Raw genomic sequence first — 21,571 nt, 5'->3', positions numbered from 1 at the left:
TGGCTGGCATGTGATCAGGCTGGGCTTGCTCTGAAAGGAGTTGGTAATCTTTTGATGTCAAGAGCGCAGTCTCTGTCTTCAGAGTTTGTTCAGATGCCAGTCAGTGTTTCAGCCTTTTAGTTCTTTTGTGGGGGGGTTCTTTGTCCATTGCATGCCCTGAATTCACACAGCAGTACCTGTGTAAGGCACTGGCTGACTTTCTGCTAGAGAATTTTCAGGTTCACAATATTCTGCTTTCCCTGTCCGTGCTGGCTCATTTAATAAAGTGGGTGGGGGATGTGATTTTTCTTTACAGGATGCTGGTTATGGCGAAAAATCCTTCTTTGCCCCAGAGGAAGAGAATGAAGAGGACTTTCAGATGAAGATTGATGATGAGGTACTGCCTAGGCAAAGCATGGAAAGGCTTAGACACGTGCCAATTTGTAAGGATGTCTAGCAGTTTAAATACACAGGGCTCAGTGTATCAATCAGTTATGTGTCATTTTTGGGAAAATAGACCGTTGCAACAGGTAATTCAGTCTTGGTTTCCTTGAATATTTTTATAGAATCATAGAAAAGTCAGGCTGGATGGGCTCTCGGGTCATGTAGTCCAACCTCCTGCCCCAGGCAATGTTGTTCTTGTGTAACCATCATAATCATAGACACGTGATAATCTAAGCTCTTCTTAAACCTTGTGAATAACCTTTGCCTGTAGACACCATGCACAGTACCCCACTCCATCAAAAAAGACCACCCTCCAAAAAAAAAAACAAAAAACACAATTGCCTTAACTTGGCAATGGTAAAATAAGCTGAGGAGGATACTACTAGCATCCTGCCCGCTACAAACTACTACTTGTCCTTGTAGAAAGATATATCATCCTCTGATGCAGAGGAAGGCAAAACCCTCCATGGTCCATGCCAGTAACACTGGGACAAAATTCCATTCTGATCCCAAATGTGAAACTGTGAGTTGTGGGGTGGTGTCTACTAGTGATCAAAACGTCACTATCTAGTTGTTGATACCTAGGGCTGCTCCTGGAGATCTGTCTACCCAGAGACCATCAGAATAGCTATGCTTACTCTCCTGCTAGTGTACAGGTTTGTGGTCAGATATAGGCATGGGACAGAGTCTCTCCTCAGTGACCAGACTGTGGTGTAGGCTTGGGAGGAGTGGGGAAGATCAGAAGGAAAGCACCATGAAAAGAGGTTGTGGAAAAGCTAAAGTTTTGGGATATGGAGAACAGACCACATGGGGCTTGCTCAGCACTTAATTACCAGGATGAAAGGAGGCTTACAAATATGCAACACTGGTCAGGCCACAGCTAGAGTACTGTGTCCAGTTCTGTGCGTCCCACTTCAGGAGGGATGTGGACAACATGGAGAGGGTCCAGAGAAGGGCCACCCGAATGATCCGGGGACAACAGGGCAGACCCTACAAGGAGAGACTGCGGGACCTGAACCTGTTCAAACTCCGCAAGAGAGGGCTGAGGGGGGACCTGGTGACCATCTATAAACTCACTAGGGGGGACCAGAAGGGTTTGGGAGAGACCTTGTTTCCCCTAGCGCGCCCCGGCATAACAAGGAATAACGGCCACAAGTTGTTGGAGAGGAGGTTTAGATTAGACAGCCGTAAGAACTACTTCACAGTGAGGGTGGCTAGGATCTGGAACCAACTTCCAAGGGAAGTGGTGCTGGTTCCTACCCTGGGGGTCTTTAAGAGGAGGCTTGATGCCTACCTAGCTGGGATCATTTGAGCCCAGTTTTTTCTCCTGCCCAGGCAGGGGCTCGGACTTGTAGATCTACATGGTCCTTTCCGACCCGACTTCTATGATTGTATGAATATGCAAGGTGAAAATGGTGGCTTGATGTGATTCTGGTATTGTCTCTGAGAGAGCCTGATGCAGGCATCAGGGTGAGTTTGATGGGACATGATGTCGGGTTTAGGAAGGGTGTGGTATTGAGGTTGGCCAGTGCAGCAGGAGGAGAACCAGGGGTCCGGTGGAACCAGACAGTCTCGTTTGCCCAGGTACATCTCGGGGGAGTAAAGAGCTGGGAGGAAGCAGCAGAGGTGGTGATACAGGTGTGGAGTGTTCAGCATATTGGGGAATGCTGGTGCATCTGTTCATTACACATTGTATGATCCCAGGTCTTTCTGCTGTCAGCAAGGACAGCTCAGATGTGCTTTGGTGATTGTCAGTCTTGTCTGTAAAACTCTGTAACTTATGTTAGAAAACTTTATTAAGACTGTTTAATTTGCTTGAGTCTTTAGTGGGACCAAAAATGAAAAGGACCGGGGTGTCTTTCTGCGAAGTGGCAGAGGCATGATGTAATGTTCTTCTCCTTTCTGGCAGGTGCGCACAGCTCCTTGGAACACCACGCGAGCCTTCATTGCTGCGATGAAGGGGAAGTGTCTTTTGGAAGTGACTGGGGTAGCAGATCCTACAGGGTGTGGTGAAGGATTCTCTTATGTAAAGATCCCAAACAAGCCAACCCAACAGAAGGTAAATCTATGCCCAAGGCTGGAGTGGGACCAGAAAGGGTAGCTGGAAACCTAGGCCAGTTGGGCTTGGGTAGAGAGGTGATGTCAGGGTATAAGTACAGGAAATGCTGGCACATGTGGGGAGATTCACAGCAGTGTTCTTCTTGGAGCAGGATGATAAGGAGCCACAACCAGTGAAGAAGACGGTGACAGGGACAGATGCTGATCTCCGGCGTCTTTCTCTGAAAAATGCCAAACAGCTCTTGCGTAAATTTGGAGTTCCTGAAGAAGAGGTGAGTGAACCTGCAATAGCTAATGTTTGAAGCTGGGATCAAGGGAGTGGAGGCCAGACTTACATACAGAAAGAGCTCCACTTTTCTGGCTGCAGATATTCCTTCCCCTGAAGCCCTTTCCACTCTGTCTTTTCTCAGATTAAGAAGCTGTCCCGTTGGGAAGTGATTGATGTGGTGCGCACAATGTCCACAGAGCAGGCTCGCTCAGGGGAGGGGCCTATGAGTAAATTTGCCCGTGGATCTCGGTTCTCAGTGGCAGAACATCAGGAGAGATACAAAGAGGAGTGTCAGCGTATCTTTGACTTGCAGAATAAGTAAGTTCATATCAGTTGCTTGCCGCTTCTGGCCAGGAGCTCAGGATCCTTTGCTTTTTTGCTTTATGTGCCTTATGGATAAAGACCTACCTAATTGGCGGCGGAAGTGGGCTGCGCACTGGCTTTTTTAATCTTACATGTTCCTCTGCTTCCCCCCTGTGCCATTTGGCAGAAAGGTTCTGCTGCTCGTTCCTGATGGGCAGGGAGTTGAAAACCGTGGTTTTAAATTTGGTGCTGTTTTGCCTTCCGGCTGGTCAGCAACAAGCAGCAGGGTCCCTCAGCCAATCAACTATGGGGGTGTATGCGCGGGGGGGGAGGAAAATGCAGGATTAAAGGAACTGCTGTGTGGCCCACTTCCGCTGTGATTTTGGTGGTCCCTGTTTATGGTCTTTGAATGCCTGAGACTGCCATGTTGCAAGATAAATGTTGATTCATCTGCCTGAGACCTGTTAACAAAGCACTCAGGAGGAGGGCTTGATATTTTTTTTTTTATGTATTCACGGTCACAAATGTTTTGGGAAAGACCAGAAATGGCAGTCTGACAGTCCAGCCTGATGAGTGTTATGAGCTAACACAGTGTTCCACAGAGCAGCAGCCTACAGGTCTATTTTCCTTCTTTCTAGGGCAGTAGTTTGATAATTCTTTGCCCTTTCTCTCTTTGTGGCTACTACTGGCTTCCCATCCTGCTCTGTTACTGCTGCCTTCAATGTTCACACCTCCATCCAAAGTCCTGGCTCAGGAGCCAGGATCAAATTGGGTGGGGGCACTGAGTTTGTGCTGCTTTGAGGACAGGGGCTGCAGGAGTGATGAGGGGGGAGAAATGAGTGACTATCATAAGGTATGGGTGTCTGTTTCAGTCCTTTGAATTCTGGCTGCTGTTTTGGGAGTGGGTGAGGGGTGCTGTTGTTAAACTGCTCTCACTTCTGGCACACTGTTCTTGTGGGAAGAATTGTAGAGAAGTGGACTTTCAGAGGTCATCTAGCCAAGGTCATCCCTGTACAAATTCATGCTCTAACTTATTAGGAAGACTCCAGTCAACCGGGGGACTGTGGTGCCCAATGTCCTGCTGTGGCAAGGTTGTTAAAATTATGCTCGAGAGAACCAAGGAAGAGGGCCATGCCCCCTGCTACAGAGAAAGGCAAAACCTCTTGCAGTCCATACCAGTCTGACAGGTGTTAACATTCCTTCCTGACCCCAGATAAGGCAGTTGGTCTGACCCTGAGTGGAAGGGCAAGAACTAGCCAGGAGCCTCTGGCTTTGGTTCCAGCAGGAGTATTGGCACAGCCCATTCAAAATCCCCAGCCTTGGCTACAGCCAACAAACACTCAGTGCTTCTGAGGAAGCAGGGAAAAAACTCTGACCTGTAGAAGCAGAAAGGGGAAAAAGTTATTTCCTGGCCCTCAACTTGTATAGGGTGTGATCTACCCAGATTCCCAGTTCCTACTCCATAGTGCTGTCCATGGCATGGGGTTAATGGCAAAGCCCTTGTGGCTTTTGAGGTAATTGACTCTGAAGGTATTTCATGTTTCAGAGTTTTGGAATCAACTGAGATCTTATCAACAGACACGGATAGCAGCTCAGCTGAGGACAGTGACTTTGAGGAGATGGGAAAGAATATTGAGAATATGTTACAGAACAAGAAAACAAGTTCACAGCTGTCCCGAGAGAGAGAGGAGCAAGAGAGGAAGGAGTTGCAGAGGATGCTTCTGGGAGAAGACAGCGGCAATGACAAGGAGAGGAGCAAAAAGGATAGGAGAGACAAAAAAGGATTGTGTGAGTAACTGCTATGAGGGGAGTGCATTTCAGAGGGTCTGTTGCATTTGTTGGTGCACGGGGTGGTGTGGAGCTTGGGTCTGGTCCTGTCCCCACATGTCTGGCTGGGTGCTTCAAAGGAAGGTGTAAAAAGCTCATAATGATTCTGTAGTTACGCATATTTGGGGTGGTTCCTGACTAGCTGCAAGCAGTCAGTGGTGATTAGTGTATGGCTTAGAGCTGGAAGAGATCTTTTGTGGTCCCTTTCTCACTGGCTTTTATAATCCTGTTTTTAGAAGAAAGTAGTCAAGCTTGGTCTGAGTCTGTTCAGGAATGCCTGGTATTGCTTGTACAAGGTCCTATTAGTCTTGCCTGCTTTCTCTAGGACTTTGCTTAGAAGTAGGATGGCATTTAGCCATTCAAAGAGACTTATTTTAACTGATTATAACACCCTGGAGACTTTCATAGCACAGAGAATGTGTTGGCCATGTTTGATCGTCCATATCTGTCATAAAGCCTGTGTTGTATCAGTGCAGTCTTAGCACCTGTCCCACACTGCTTCATCAGAAAACAGCATCCAGAATGCATTCGTGCTTTTGAGGGCTTTTCACACTGCAGACTGGCACTGTACCCCGGCACATCTCCTTCTGAACCACAAATGTGCTTTCTAGCAGCAGAGTTTTTTTCAGATCAACATTGTTTTGCTCAGAACAGCTATAACAACTTGGACACTGCTGAATCTGTTACAGATTGCTCTGCCAACATAAGCAGGGAACTCAGATTAAGAGTAAGGCACTCAGTTTTAATAATGAGAGTACTGAGCCACTGAAGCGTCTTACCAAAGGATATGTTGTAAAGATTTGCTGCTGTTTGGTGTCTTTCTGGAAGACATCCAGTTTCTAAAGATGCTCTGTCTCAACCCGAAGTTATGCGTTTTGGTGAAGGAAATCCTATGGTTTATGTTTATGCAAGAGGTCAGACTAGATGATTTTATTAATACTGTTAGGCCTTAAAAATGTAAATCTATGAAACATGCTCCGGTTAAAAGCAATGTAGTCCCATCAGTGCAAGTCTGTAGTGCTGCCCACACTTCTCTCACACCTGACAATTAAGAGCACTAGCTGTGTTACCTGTGAAGCTGCTCCTTTGTCAGATGCAGTCACGCTTCACCTCTGCCACCACTGCTGTCCTTGGGCAAGCACCAGAGCTGCTCCAGCTGCAGGCTGCAGCTGCGTGGATGCCAGTGGACAGTAGTGGCAGCAGATGGATTCCTCTTCCTGCATCTACTTTCTGCCACAACACCACATCCTCCACAGGGTGGGAACAGGCACTGAGAGAACAGCTCTGCCTGTGGCATTGTTGCCACCACAATACCCAGTTGACAAAGGCATGCAGGGAGCCGCAGAGCCTCTCCTGCCCTCCTCCCACTTGGAGCTGTGAGGAATGGCTGTGTGGCCAGCCAGGCTTGGCCAGGGACAGCCATGGTAACACACAGATTCCTTTTTCTTACACCTGCTCCTGGCTAGGGGTGGCATCTAAATGAGGGTGGGGAAGGGAGTAGGCATTAGAAAGAGCAACCTGCATGCTGCTCCAGCTGAGCCCAGTTGCCTATGCAGCCACTCTCCACAGCCCCCAGCTGGAGCAGGGCAGAAGTGGCACTGAGGCTCCCCCCATGCCCAGGACAGCAGCTGGTGGCCCCCCACCCCTTCACGTGCCTGGTCTGTGCCCAGTTCTCCGGTGTTCCCTGCCAGCCTGGGGACTTCAGTTGTGCCTCACCCTCATCCTCCCATAGTCTGGGCAGTGTACTGCACCCCCCCCCCCCCCGAGTAAATCCTGCCACTAGCCCAGCAGGCTAGGTGGAGCAGCACTGTGGGCAGTATTTGGCCTGTGGGCATCCCTGGCTCTAAGTGGTTCTATCTTTGTCTGGTTTTTGCTCCTGATATATTTATAGACAGCAGTATTGTTCCACCCTCGGACAGAGTTTTGCCAGACCAACAAGTCAGCTTCTAGTCGCTTATCTCTTGTAATTTAGGCTCTCCATCTTCACCTCCATCCTCACCCCTAATAGTCTTATTAACGTGGGTGGCTAGAATTGCACCCAGTATTCCAAATTAAATTTTGCCAATGCTTCATACACTGGCAGGGATGTAGGTTGTAGCTGTGTTGGTCTCGGGACATAGGCAGATAAGGTGCTTTTGGTGAATATGATATCTTTTATTAGACCAATTTAAATAGTTGGAAAAAAAAATTAGCAAGCTTTTGGGTTTAAAAACCCCTTGTCAGGCTGAGGAAGTCTCTGCAGTTGGCGTGTGTTCCTTCTGGATTCATTCCATCCAGGAAGAGCACACACCAACTGCAGAGACTTCCTCAGCCTGACAAGGGGTTTTTAAACCCGAAAGCTTGCTAAAATAATTTTTTCCAACTATTTAAGTTGGTCTAATAAAAGATATCATATTCACCCAAATAACCTTGTCATACAGTGGCATTAATTCTTACTTATCTCTTCTGGAAATATCTTGCTTAATCATTCCAAGCATTATATTTGCCCTTCTAGGGCCTCACCACATTTGGTGGTTCATAATCATCCTTAGTGTGTGTGTCAGTCTCCTCCTCTGTTGTTTCCAACTGATGAGTTCCCAGCTTATAGCCTTGATTCCTGTCATTAAACCCTAAGAATGTGAACTTGCACTTTGCACTGTCCCACAGCAGCCCATTTCTTTTATTCCAGTCCTTGAGGTCCCTTAGTTCTTCCTGCCTGGGTCCCTTGTCTTCTTCCTTTTCTGCATTGACCATGACTCCCTGTTTTGTCACCAGTAAGTTTCCTTAACATGTGTTAGCTGCTTGTGCCAAGGCCATTAACAGAAATATTAAATAAGGTCAGCTTCTTGAGGAACTTGAATAGTAACGCCCCTCCCCCCCGGGCACGTCTGATGGTTGTGTCATGTTGAAGAGTATTCTCTCATCTCCTCTTGAGCCAGTTCTTTACCCACCATACAGTTCTTATATCAATGTTCTGCAGATGTGGTTACAGACCCCATAACTTAGTTGTCCCTGAATCTTCTGACAGAGCTTCCTCTATGTATGAAATCTTGTGGGCCTTGCTGAGCCAATAGGCATCCCTTTTGGCAGGGGTGGGGGGTGAGCAATGATGATTTCACATGAATACTACATCTTTAAGCAGGAACACAGTTCTGCTCATCTGCCCTTACTTTTGTCAATGATGGGTTGGTGTTGTCTCTTGAGCTCTTTGTACCAAACTTCCTTGCTGTTGCAAGATGCTGAAATAACCTGTCTTGCAGCATCGGCTTCAGGCACTTCAGCAGGCTCTCACAAAGATGATGATACCGCTTCAGTAACCAGTCTCAACTCCTCTGCCACTGGCCGTCGGCTCAAAATCTATCGCACGTTCCGAGATGAAGATGGGAAAGAATACGTGCGGTGTGAGACGGTTCGGAAGCCCTCTGTCATTGATGCCTACTGCCGGATACGGACTACCAAAGATGAAGAGTTCATGTAAGGTCCTAGGACATCGTTCCTTTATTTACCTAAGAATGTTGTTGGGATTGCTTGTGGTTCCTGGGCTGGGAGGTGGATCTCGTTCCATTGACCCTGGTCCTCAGGAGCCTGAGCTCTGAAGTGATCTCTGCTCCTACCAATGGAACTGAATATATTAAATCCCAAGCCATCATGAAAAGCACTAGATAGTGATGCTCAGACCATGCCTCCCAAGTCATAAGTGGCTCTTTGATTCACCTTTGTCTTTTCACAGGAAAAGTTGTCAAAGCTTGTTGTGTTTAACTGTGCACTGGATATGTCTCTTCTGCTATAGTAATACAGCACCATGTGCTCTCTACCTCTGTCTCTTGTGTGCAATGTTAACTAGTGTATTGTAGCTCTTTCCATTTGAACTGGAGTGTTTGCCACAAATCCCTCTGAGGTTTACATGTTGGGGATTTGCATTAACTTTGACCTAGTCAGGATGGACTGTTATTGCTTTAAGGCTCTGTTAGTTGGCTGCATTGACTCCTCCAGGGGGGTCCTGTTGTAGGACTCAAGTCCAGAAACAGTGGGTTGCTAGAATGGTGCGTGGCCAAGTACAGACCCAGATGGAAAACTTTGTGTTGTAGACGGAAATTTGCCCTCTTTGATGAGCAGCACCGGGAGGAAATGCGGAAGGAGCGACGCAGGATCCAAGAGCAGCTGCGCCGGCTCAAACGAAATCAGGAAAAGGAAAAACTCAAAGGTCCCCCAGAGAAGAAGCCCAAGAAGATGAAGGAGCGGCCAGATCTGAAGGTAATGAGAAACATCAGATGAACGGAAAAATCTTTCCTGAGGAAGCAAAACCAACTGGAAACATTCTGACAAACCATCTCTGTAGAGAATTAGGGTAGAAGGCCTGTGGGTAGGTTCTGACAGCACAGGTGGGGAAGTGCACCTCAGCTGGCACCATGCCTAACTGTTCTGTAAAATAGTTCAGAATACTCCTTGTGCATTGGTACTGTTGCCAGTGCTTCCACAGTATTGCTAAAGGCAGTTGGCATGGTGTGTGCAATAGCCCTTCTGTTCTGCTCTGATATGTACTGGTCCTTTTCACATTTGTCGTCTGGAGCTAGTGTCAGGTCCATGAGAAGTTGGAGCCTTACCTCTTTTTTCTGGATGCTTTTGCTTGTAATGATTTGCTGTAATTTTATTTGGCTCAGTACTGGGGTATCTAGATGAAAGGCAATGGTTTGTGATGTATCAGAGATCAGACTACATATTCTTATTGGTTTCTTCTAGTTCTAAGCTCTGTGGTGACAACGTTTTTCATTGTGCTTGTCTTTGTAGTTGAAATGTGGAGCTTGTGGTGCGATTGGGCACATGAGGACTAATAAATTCTGTCCACTCTACTACCAAACAAACGCTCCACCCTCCAACCCCGTTGCCATGACAGAGGAGCAGGAAGAGGAGCTGGAAAAGACAGTCATCCACAATGACAATGAAGAGCTCATCAAAGTGGAGGGGACCAAAATTGTCCTGGGAAAGCAACTGATTGAGAGGTAGGGTGGGAGTGGAGGCCAGGTTGGGTGCTGAGAAGGGTCATGGCCTGCAGGGGCTGTAGTCGCAGGAATAGTGTGGTTGTGGCATTGTTAACGATGCAGTAATTCAGTTCTGACAATGGCTTCACAGTGGACAGGGTCAGAGGCATCTTAAGGGGCAAGCAGTCTTGGTGGTGAAAGAGGGGAAGGAAATAGAAGTACTCTTGTTTACTTTTTTTCTAGTGCAGATGAGGTTCGCAGAAAATCTTTGGTCTTGAAGTTCCCTAAACAGCAGCTTCCTCCAAAGAAGAAGCGGCGAGTAGGAACCACTGTTCACTGTGATTACTTGAATGTGAGTCCAGGTGTCATTGAAATGAGTGTAGCCTCTTTATGTTTTGTTGTCCATAATGGCATATTGCTGCATTGTCTTGTGCATCCATAGAACAGCATGTGAGGTGGGTATCTATCCTTTAGTTTATCAGTAAACTAAACTTGCAGAGAACTTGTTTAGATTTGTGTTTTGTGTCTTGAAAATACATTAGCTTACTGGTTTTATTTGATTTTTCTCAGCGGCCTCACAAGTCTATCCATCGGCGACGAACAGACCCCATGGTAACTCTGTCGTCTATCCTGGAAGGCATCATCAATGACATGAGGGATCTTCCCAATGTAAGTTTAGGCCTTGCGAACTAAGGTCTATGCTCTGGTAGCATGATAGGGACTGGGTTGTCCAGCAGAGACCTGAGGCTTATGCAACATCTTTTTCTCTAGCTCTCTCTTTACTCCCACTTCCAGGTCTAGTCAGGCAAGCATCCTGTGCTGTTTTATGTTTCCCTCAAGTTTCCACATTGTTGTGCTGCATATGGTCTTTAGTAAGAAGAACTGTATCTTGCTGGTGGTGTAGGTAGTGTGATAGCTTGGTCTTTTGGGATCAGGGAAAGCAGTTAACGCTTTTTGGCATTGAAAGGCTATGCATCTCTTCTTGACTTTCCCTTACTATCATTTGGACGAAAGTGCATATGTGTTGGGGGTGGGGAGAAGAGGGAGAGTAAGTTTTGAGAAGGGAGTTTATGTTCTTGTTACTCTGTCTGCCATCTATCACTAAATGTACAAACTATTTGCCTTTGTCTCTACCAAAGCAATGAGCAGAGGACTAATTCCTAATGTGAATCCTAAGTGTTCTCATTAAACTTCAGAAATAACATCCCATTGCACTTTGGTTCTCTCCTCTAAGCTGCTTCCAAAATTGAACAATACTACATTGGTTTATTTTTGTTGTATCCCTGAAGGATTTATCTTTGTAATGCTAAGGAGCAGAGGATTTTTGACTCCTTTTAAAATAAACATTTAGGATTTGTCTATAAGGGAAGTTAGTTTCAGTTCAGACGGAGCATAAGTTTATAGAAGAATAGCCCTTCCTGATTGACTCCCTGTATGGAAAGCCTATTCTGGAATAATAAATCCTTATTTTGAATGTATTTTATGTATTTTGGAAGTAAAGTAACCTAACTGGGAAGCTGTAAATAGCTATTCTGGGATAACTTTCCCTGTGAACAAGACTTTAGAATCAAGAGCACAATTATAGAATAAAACCATGAGGGAAAACTGTGCAGCAGTTGTATAATTGTGTGTAGAGCCTTGGATAGACCTATTGCTTCATTATTCCTGTTTTAAGGTTTTGATTTGGAAAGGATTTCAAGCTGTTTGCCGAAATTTATGCAAATATGAGCTTAAAGTTAATCTCCTAAATCCTTAATTGTGATCTCATAACACTGACTTTGGTGCTGAAAGTGCTATGTGCCTGGTAACTGCTGCTGAGATGGATAGAGGCTTTGCCAGCTGCTTTTCCCCTGTGATAATAGTTGACTAAACTGTGACAGATAACCTAGAGAGACAATGCCAGAGTCACATGATCTCCATTTGTAGCTGGGTGGGACAAAGACACAGTTTCTCTCAAACGCTTGTGAAGTGCTGCCTGTCTTACTTGTAGAAATTAAATTTAAGATGATGAGGTTAACATCATGTGAATGGAGGAACTTTTTCTTTTTGGCATCTGTAGACGTACCCCTTTCACACACCCGTTAACCCAAAAGTTGTCAAAGATTACTACAAGATCATCACACGGCCAATGGATCTACAGACCCTGCGTGAGAATGTCCGCAAGCGCCAGTATCCATCCCGGGAAGAGTTTCGAGAACACGTGGAACTGATTGTGAAGAATAGTGCCATGTACAATGGTAGGAGGCTTCCTGAAACAACTTCTCTTTTGCTGTTTTGGTGCTGTGGTGCATGGGAGGGAATTGCACTCTGCAGGGAAAAGGTGAACTGGCTAACTGTTGAAATGGCTAGGGTGAAAATAAGGGGTTTGGTTTTTTTCTTCCTCAAATGTATCAGGAGTTCAATAAATGTGAGCTGGCGCATGAGTGGATGAGAAGAATTGACTAAAATCTAGCTGTGATCACCAAGATGAATGCCTTGGTTAGTGAGGGTATAATGAACACTTGTCATTAGGGGTCAGATTGGGGTGAGGTGACTTGGTGATGGCACCATGTCGGATTGCTTAGAATCCAAGCACTGGTGAAGCCTAAATGAGGTGAGATTGTTTCATGACAATTTATACTATCATCCTTCTCTCTCATTTTGTACTCAGACTTGTGGTAGTGGTACAGTGTTGGTGCTCACACTTACAGTAGTGTGCATCAGAGTTGGTGAATCCCTCAAAGTGAATGGGGACAGTTCTCACTCTGAGCTGTTATTTCATCCACTGCAGATTTTAGGCTTAATAGTGAGTTGCATCTGTGTTTTTTTTTTTTTCCATTTTTGTTTTGTTTTGTTTTGTTTTTTTTAATGTTTCCCTCCCAGCCAGAAGGACCAGAAACGTATTTCATTAAAACATTATCTTTTATACCATAATGTGCAGCTGCAGGTGAAAGTGGATGCAAATAAAATGCACTATGGCTATGTATAGATATTCAACTCCTACTAGGCGAATCACTGTTCTCCTGGTAAAAATCACAAGTGTAAAGACACTTGAGCTTTTTCTCCCAGAGCATAAATGTTAAGTCAGTTTCATAGATTTCATAGACAATCAGGGCTGGAAGGGACCTCGGGAGATTGAGTCCAGCCCCCTGCCCTGGGAGACTTTCTTTTAGGAGACTGAATGTCTGCATGCTTTCCCTCAGCTTGAGGCATGGAGCCAGGGGAAGAGGCTCCCATACCTTCCAAAGACGGTGGTCACTGTTCTAGAGAAGGTCCAGGGAGCAGCTGCTCCTACCCATTCCATAAGTCAGGAAGGGGGTGGGGAGCAACCACCAGCTACTCCCCATTGGCTTCTTACAGCTTCCAGTGTGAGAAGCAGGCAGGGGCTTTGCCATACCACTCCCTTTGGGGAATGGTTGCTAGACACTAAGAGCAAAGTGGCAGGGAGCAATGCTGTCTCCTGCCTACTTTCCCACCTCCATCTTTTTCCCACATCCCCTCCACTACCCCCACAGCTGCTCATTAAGGGGAAGTTGCCCAGGGGGAAAATGAGCTGGGGAAAGTCTCCCCAAGCTTGGCTCTGGACTGCACTGACTTTTAAATCTTAAGCTGACAATGCAAGGTGGATAATGGTGACACTAGTGCTGTGACAGTGATTCCCCCCCAGCCCCCAAAACTGCAAGAGAGACCAGGTCGCATCACTGAACTTATATATTTGCAGGACCAAAGCACTCACTGACCCAGATATCTCAATCCATGCTGGACCTCTGTGATGAAAAACTGCGAGAGGCAAGTCTTGTTACATTATTCCTGTGGGAACAGAGGGAAGCAGTGAGAAGGAAGGGTATAGGGCTAGGGATGTGGGAAGGCAGGTAAGAGTTTAGGAGGGGAGTGGGAAGAATGAATGGGGTGGGAATCCCTTCTTTTCTGGCTGCTTGTATGAAGTTTTTTCTCATGGAGTAGTTATCTCACAATTTTACCTTGGGTTCTTTCTCAAAGATTTGGTGCTTTTTTCCTGTCCCCTACTTAACATGAGCTTTTTGGGGTGGGCTGTTGCACAGTTTTGTGGGTACGTCTCTCTAATTAGCCAGGTGATACCTGCCTTTTCATTTTGGTGATGTTGAGGGATCAGTTATTGATATCCCTTAATTTCATTTCAGAAAGAAGATAAACTGGCTCGTTTAGAGAAAGCAATTAATCCCCTCCTGGATGATGATGACCAAGTGGCCTTTTCCTTCATTTTGGATAACATTGTCACTCAGAAGATGATGGCAGTTCCAGATGTATGTGACTGAAGTAGGGGTGTGTGAGTGTGTGCATGTGAGAGAGACTGAGTGAGAGCAAGGTGAGGGAGCACTCAAGCAGGTATGTAGCGGTACTGCCAAGCTTGGAGGCTGGACAAATGAATTTTCAGTGGATGGAGAGATATATACACCAATGATGGTGGTTCACATGCCAGGTATTTGTTTCCATTTTAATGGCTTTTGTCACAAAAAGTTACAACATAACCAAGAAGGGCTGTGTCAGGATGTCCTCCTGAGATTTGGTGATCCACACATATCTCTTCACTTTATTCCTTTCTTTGTTGTTTAAAGCACAGGGCTTGGAGCTGAGACAGATTCTAATCCCAGCTCTGCTACTTGCAGCCTGTACTGTTAGTTAACTTGCTGTTTGTGCTGCTTCGAGTCTGGCAGTTGTCACCTTAAGACTGATTCCCACTGACAGATGTTTTTGCAAATGTAGAATACATTTGTAAAAATGTAAAAGGAATAGTACCTAGGTGGTACTAATAAAAGATACCAGATATACCAAAAGAACCTTGTCTGCCAACGGAATAGTACTGCATTTACTCAAGTACAAAACATCTCCCCAATTTTTCATATAGTTAATTGGGCAGAGCCCCAGCAGAGTTGCCAGTGCTTCAAGCCATGGTGACCCTGTACCTCAGCATTTCTGTGTGTCTGTGTCTGTGTGTACTGCAATTACCATCCCCACCCCACAAAGGATCCATGGTCTGACGAGCCCTGCACTCGTGATGGAATCAAGTGTTCCTTTAGAATCATAGGAAGTTAGGGCTGGGAGGGACCTCATGATGTCACATCTAGTCCAACCCCCTGCTCAAAACAGGACCAGCCCAACTAGATCATCCCAGCCACAGCTTTGTTTAGCCAGGTTTTGAAAACATCTGTTCTTGTCATGAGTCCTGGGATCCTCCAAAAACATATATGCAGATGAGGTGCAGGGCAGTCTGGTCTGACTCCATATCATATAGGGCAGGAGTACACTAATCATATGTGACAGGCTGAGAGAGGGGGAGACAAGAATTTTAGGTGAATTATTTGGGGCTCTGGTTGGTGATGTTTACCAGACATCTCAAGCTGGTGCAGGAAACAGGAATAATTGAAAATGTGAAAGAAAGGCGCAGCTCAACTGTGGGAAAGAAGAGGAAGTCAAAATGTAGTGGCTCACCATGACTTGAGAGAGAGTCACTGCTGAGGGGGACTGAGCACAATGGGCACTACCATATATCTTATTCAGATGGGGTGCACTGGCCTATGTTTGTGGTAGATTCCCATCAGTATATTAAATGTAGCATTTGGCAGCAAGGGGAGTGTGTCAGAGCTGGCTCTGGTGTTCCTTGTCCTGACTTGATATTGCAGTACCTTCATGGCCAGTACCAGTTCCCTGTGGAATGAACACCTGTCTGTGGTTTGTTCACCCCACGACTCCCTGCCCCCCGACACACACGCGCACACACGTGCGCACACACGTTCATGTAAGCATGTTTGCCTAAGATGAGCGATGTATTTTTTTATAGTCATGCGTAGCACTGGCTGCTTCTAATCAGCATCATAGTTGATTTCCATTTTTGAGAACATGCTACTTGGGGCATCAGTTTAATGATAGACAACATATTTAATGAGGTTTCACTATATACAAATGTAAGACAAAGGGCAAACCTTGTCCTGTATTTGAATAAATATGGTAACAGCACTTTGTACATATTGTAGATAGTTCTTTTCATGTCTGGATTTCAGGATACTTTGTGAAGGCAAGGATAAACTTATAGGTGGCAGCTAAACACAAAACGACTCTAGAAGTAATTAGTCCACATGCAAAGTTGCATAAATTTAATTGATGTGAAATCATACTGTTAGTTAAATAAATACAGCTCTGTGTAGAACCACGTTTTCAAGTCACTGGTCTACTTGTGTTGTGCATGCAGATAGGGTAGTTTTAAGATTTGCATACCACATTAGAGCACTTGCTAACACAAAGAGATGCCAGGCCACCTTATTTCTTCTCAGACTTTGCCATATGTTTCCTGGTGGCTGCTCTTTCATCAGGCAAGTATTCCTTGCTGAAGTTGATTTAGTATTAGGAATATTCCTGTTCTTCCATAAAACACCCTACTGGTAGTTGCTTGAGGGTATAGAATTAGCTGTTTTTGCTCCATTAAGACTATGGGGAATTAATGCTCCTGATAGTCCTCCTAGTTGCAATTTTGAAGTTAACAGTGAAATGAAATAGCAAAGCCTGGTGTGTGTGAGCTGGTTTGCATGTTTTCCTGCCTTTAACTATTCTTCTTTTTTAATAGGTATTGAAGGACATAACCTGAAAATTAACATATTTTGTAGTTCTGTCAGTCCTCTGTTTCTTTGATTCCTGCTGAGGCTAAACAGTTGGAAGCTGGAATTACTATGAAAAACATTTCCTTTCTGGTCAATCTATATACCTCCTCCTGAAGATTACTTTGGGAGACTTTTGACCTAGATCTAACAGTTTTTTACAAGGAATTGTCCTCAGTTACTCTGTTTTATTTCCTGCAGTCTTGGCCATTTCATCATCCAGTTAATAAAAAGTTTGTTCCAGATTATTATAAGGTGATTGCCAATCCAATGGATTTGGAGACTATTCGAAAGGTATGTACTTGGCATTGAGAACCCTTTAAGAAAGTGTTTATGTTTGTGTTACTTACCATCTAATCTCTTCCAGAATATTTCCAAGCACAAGTATCAGAACAGAGAGACCTTTCTGGATGATGTTAACCTCATTCTTGCCAACAGCATTAAGTATAATGGTAAGCAGTGTTTAATATCCCCAGTCCTTGTCTTTTCCTGAAATCAGTGCATCGAACCATCACTGAAGCTTACAATCCTGCAGTATGTGTTACTGAGCACCCTTCAGTGGCCAGGGCAGCATCTAGATTAGTTAGATGAGAGAAGAACTGATCTGGAAACTGTACATAGTCTTTCTGTTAACTCTGTTAGTTTCCACAGATTTTGTGGGACTTCCACATAAGGAATGGAAGTAATTCAAGATACTTTCATAAAATCACTTAATTTGAGTAGATTTAGGATTTTAAAATGACTTGGGGCTTTCTTCCCCCCCCCCCTTTTTTTTTTTTTAATGATAAATGCCATGTTGACAGCATTCTTTTAAATTTCTGCATTGGGTAAGTATCAGGCAATAGAATAGTTTCCAAAGGGACGTGAGTAGTAGAAGTCCCACACTTAAATTCGTACAACTTTAGGATAGGATCAGTTACCCCCACTGCGCTGGGCTGGGTCAAGCCCTCCTTTCCATTCCCCCTCATTGCAACAAATCACCAAAACTTCTGAAGTGGCCCTCCAGCCCAAATAATTGCCCACCCCTGTACTAAATGGTTCTGGGTAGTCAAATACTGAGATGACAGACAGGAGGTGCAGAAAAGTCTTGGCCAGCTGAATGAGCAGGCAGAAAAAAACAGTAGATGCACTTCAGTGTTGACAAGTGCAAGCATGGGGGAAAGTAATTTGAAGTGAATACAGTGCTGCATTCAGAATTAGCTATTATGAAGGGGGATATGGTAGAGGTCTGTAAAACCATGAAGTGTGAGAACAAAATGAATAAGAAACTGTTTTTAAACAGGTCTCACAGGACTAGAATTAGGGGATGTCCAGTGAAATGAATAGGAGATAAGTTTAAACCTAACAAGAGAGAGTGCTTTTTACATAGTGCATAACTAATTTGTAGAATTCATTACCACAGGAAGTTATAGAGGCAGAGAGTATAGCCAGGTTCAAAAAGGACTGGACAAATTCATGGTTGATGGATGTTAATTAAACTATTAAACAGGAGTTGGGGATTTTCTACTGTCTGTAAATCAATGGTGGTGGATACCAGGGAGGGTATGATAGGGCATACATCAGTCCAGATATTTCCTGCTCGTATGCTGTCCCACAAAAAGTATCTGCTACTGCCAGTGTTGGAGGTGGGATACAGGGCTAAATGCACCATTCACATAACCTAGTATGAAATTCCTACCGTCCACCGTTTTGAGGTGCTCTTCATCTCAGCTGCTGGAAAATTTGCTTTTTAAATGTTCTTCCAAATATAAAAGGCTAGCATGGAAAGGCCTCTTATTTGGGTGGCTTGAACACATTGGTGCTTCAGTTCTTGAGGCATCACTGATATGTTGGACAGCTTGAGGTGTGGTTCTTGTTGCAGGACCTGACAGTCAGTACACAAAAACGGCTCAGGAAATAGTGAACATCTGTTACCAGACGCTGGCTGAGGTACGTTGCCTGCTCTGCTGTGAAGTCTGAGTAATGCATTTTTGGTTTTCTACAATCTTGATGCATGTTTCTCTTCTTAGTATGATGAGCACTTGACACAGCTGGAAAGAGACATCTCTACTGCTAAAGAAGCAGCACTGGAGGAGGCAGATTTAGAAAGTCTTGACCCTATGACTCCCGGTCCCTACACACCTCAGGCAAGTGTAACAAAGCAAGATTGTGCTGTTCCTATATGTCATTAATGGCTTGATCCACAGGAACCTCTTGTTGCTGGTCCCTGTTTCTTGCAGCAGTTACTGATGCATGGCTGTTTGATCATCTGGGCCATTTCCAAAAGTCAGAGCAGGATTATTGTTTACGGCGCACACCGGAACGCATGTCCAGCCTAGTACTAAATAGAGTAGGCTGCTTCTAAATGCACTTGAAGAGAATATTCCACACCTGAGTGCGTCTGTCAGGAGGCTGCTGCATTTATCTCTTGCTTTTCATTAATGATATTACTCATTGTTAGAACCACATGTACCTCCTTGAATTAATCTCTTAAGACCCCTAGTTTATGGGGTGTGCGCCCCCATATTTAGTTGTTGTTTAGTCGAGCCTTATACATAAAACTCTTTCAATTTGTCCTCGTAAGCCAGTCCTTTCAGCCTCCTGAATTCTTCTTTTTGAATGAATTCTGGATACCTGAAACAGGAAGAGCTATAGCCCCAAACACAAGCAACTTACAATGCTGGTTACAAACTGAGATATGTGAGTGGAGGGGTTTAACTGAGAGCCGATTGGCAGTGTTGGGGCTGTCAGTAATAGTAGTCAGAGATGGGCAGAGAAGACTGAAAAAGACATGAGTCAGCAAGAAAAGCACTACTAACATGACCCTGAGATTTTTGGGTAGAGTGCTGGCTGGAAAGAAGCTTAAAACTGAGTGGAGAAACTGCCTCTCATTTGTGTCGTACAGTGTTGAAAGAAGTGTGGTGGTATTCTTTGCATTCCTGTTTGTTCAGATGTTTTACCCTCAGCTTTTCCACCTAATGAAAACAACCCTTTTGAATCCTGCAAAACCCTTGATTTTACTGTTTTGTGCCAAAGACGTCTACAAGCAGATCATGTTCTCTGAGCGTGTTGACAGCCTAGGTCTATGCCTAATGTAGTCTGATATTTCTTTGCCAAGCTTTGATTACTTGGGCTGAAAATTTCCATGTTGAATTTTTTTAAAAGCATCAGCAAAAAGAATTCAGCTTTTTCTAAGAACTAGATTTGGAAGAATGTGTATTACTTTGCCCATATTGAAAAAAATTCACAGCTAGTTGGCTGAAAGTTCAGATGCCTCCATGCTCTGTAACAAGGACTTGACTTAAAATGTAATGGTGGCGGAGGGTCATCCTGGGTCATCAGTGACTTGGATGAGGGGGTAGAAAGCACCCTGTTCAAGTTTGCTGATGACACTAAGATGTGGGGGGATGTGGGTGCACTAGAAGGGTGCAATAGGCTACAAGCTGACCTTGACAGGTTGCAACGGTGGGCGGATGAGAATAGGATGGGGTTTAACACTGATAAGTGCAAGGTGTTGCACATGGGGAGGAAGAACCGGCACCACACTTACAGGTTGGGGAACTCCCCTCTTGCCAGCACGGAGACGGAAAAGGATCTTGGAGTCGTCATTGACTCCACGATGAACATGGGCCGGCAGTGTGGGGAGGCAGTCAAGAAGGCCAACCGTACCCTGTCATGCATCCACAGATGCATCTCGAGCAGGTCCAGGGAGGTGATCCTCCCCCTCCATGCGGCACTGGTCAGGCCGCAGCTGGAGTACTGCGTCCAGTTCTGGGCGCCACACTTCAAGAGGGACGTGGACGATATGGAAAGAGTCCAGAGGAGGGCCACTCGTATGATCAGGGGTCAGCAGGGCAGGCCTTATGAGGAGAGGCTACGGGACCTGAACCTGTTTAGCCTCCACAAGAGAAGGTTAAGGGGGGACCTTGTGGCCTGCTACAAACTGGTCAGGGGGGATCAGCAGGTATTGGGGGAGTGCCTGTTCCCCCGTGCGCTGCCAGGAGTGACCAGGAATAACGGTCACAAGCTGGCGGAGGGTAGGTTTAGATTAGATATTAGGAGGCGCTACTTCACAGTCAGGGTGGCTAGGGCCTGGAACCGGCTTCCAGGGGAAGTGGTGCAGGCTCCTAGCCTAGGGATTTTTAAAAGGAAGTTAGATGAGCACCTTGCCGGGGTCATCTGACCCCGGTGCTCTTTCCTGCCAAGGCAGGGGGTCAGACTAGATGATCTTCCTAGGTCCCTTCTGACTCTAGCTACTATGAAACTATGGTATCATGGGTGTATCTTTTGCTGTTCCTCTGGAAAACATGCCTAAGTTGGGTCGAGTTCATAAGTCTTGGGGGAAAAAAAAATCTGTCCTCATATGCTCAGTGGACATTGTTTTAGAGAATTTAGCTGCTATGTGTTGAAGAGTGCTGCATGGTCTAAGCAGGACTCTCCCTGCAGTTGGTTTTTCCTGCTGCAGATAAGTAGCTTCTTTCTTTACGTGGATCGAATTGACTATATGTGGAACATTGCATCTAGTTCTGGGCACTGCAATACTAGGAAAATGGAAGGATAGAGTAAGTTTGGTGATTTGAGTTAAGGGCCTGTACAGATTACTCTAAAAAGGAAGTTAAACATTCAAGTTAGGTGAAGCCATTGGGGTGTGTATGGAGTAATTGGAGATAATGGACCACAAGTGTTCTTTGGGTATCTAGTCCAAAACAGGGAATAGGAATGATTGCAGATAACAGGGAAGGAGATTTAATTAGGAGTGATGGATGGATTTAAGAGGGGAGCATATTTAGGCTAAACAGGGGTCACTTCCTGACAGTGGGTAATCTCAGGTTGTGGAACTGTCTATAAAGGAAGTTGCTGAAGTCCCAGTTATTGAAACATTTAAAACAAGATTAGATGGTATGTGTACAGCTGAGAACCATTCTGTTTAGTCAGTGAAGGAGAGAGAAAATGCCACCTGTCTTCATATCTAATATAATCTCCACAACAGTTTATTTCTGTTTTCTGAATCTGTCCACTTTGTAATAAGATTATTCCTATAGAAGGACGTAACAAGTTGTGGGTTCTTTACCATTTTTAGTTCAATTTTTTTTCTTTTTCCTAGGAGAACATTATTATTTCTGATTATTATAGAGTGTTTTTATACT

The 21,571-nt window shown here is 45.0% G+C and overlaps 1 protein-coding gene across 3 annotated transcripts in view; it reads left to right on the top strand.

The window, feature by feature from the left end:
* TAF1 (TATA-box binding protein associated factor 1) overlaps positions 1-21,571 on the top strand; it is a 60,932-nt gene that overhangs the window by 33,342 nt on the left and 6,019 nt on the right. For 2 of the 3 annotated variants that reach the window (XM_090061724.1, XM_090061726.1), the window contains exons 19-35: positions 296-376; positions 2,333-2,482; positions 2,634-2,753; positions 2,892-3,067; positions 4,599-4,840; positions 8,119-8,332; positions 8,947-9,112; positions 9,647-9,858; positions 10,081-10,189; positions 10,408-10,506; positions 11,897-12,074; positions 13,538-13,605; positions 13,977-14,099; positions 16,647-16,739; positions 16,813-16,897; positions 18,307-18,374; positions 18,455-18,571. In XM_090061724.1, the coding sequence (XP_089917850.1) occupies positions 296-376; positions 2,333-2,482; positions 2,634-2,753; positions 2,892-3,067; positions 4,599-4,840; positions 8,119-8,332; positions 8,947-9,112; positions 9,647-9,858; positions 10,081-10,189; positions 10,408-10,506; positions 11,897-12,074; positions 13,538-13,605; positions 13,977-14,099; positions 16,647-16,739; positions 16,813-16,897; positions 18,307-18,374; positions 18,455-18,571 (2,301 nt within the window). Of the gene's footprint in view, positions 1-295; positions 377-2,332; positions 2,483-2,630; positions 2,754-2,891; positions 3,068-4,598; positions 4,841-8,118; positions 8,333-8,946; positions 9,113-9,646; positions 9,859-10,080; positions 10,190-10,407; positions 10,507-11,896; positions 12,075-13,537; positions 13,606-13,976; positions 14,100-16,646; positions 16,740-16,812; positions 16,898-18,306; positions 18,375-18,454; positions 18,572-21,571 lie in introns of all 3 variants that reach the window. The other variant, XM_090061725.1, reaches the window with a different exon arrangement.

This window comes from Crocodylus siamensis, chromosome 8, assembly GCF_052110815.1.
Source record: "Crocodylus siamensis isolate JL-2025a chromosome 8, ASM5211081v1, whole genome shotgun sequence".
In the NCBI taxonomy this organism is placed as follows: Eukaryota; Metazoa; Chordata; order Crocodylia; family Crocodylidae; genus Crocodylus; species Crocodylus siamensis.
The sequence above is the reverse complement of the archived record's forward strand: the minus strand, read 5'-3'. Positions and strand labels throughout refer to the sequence as shown.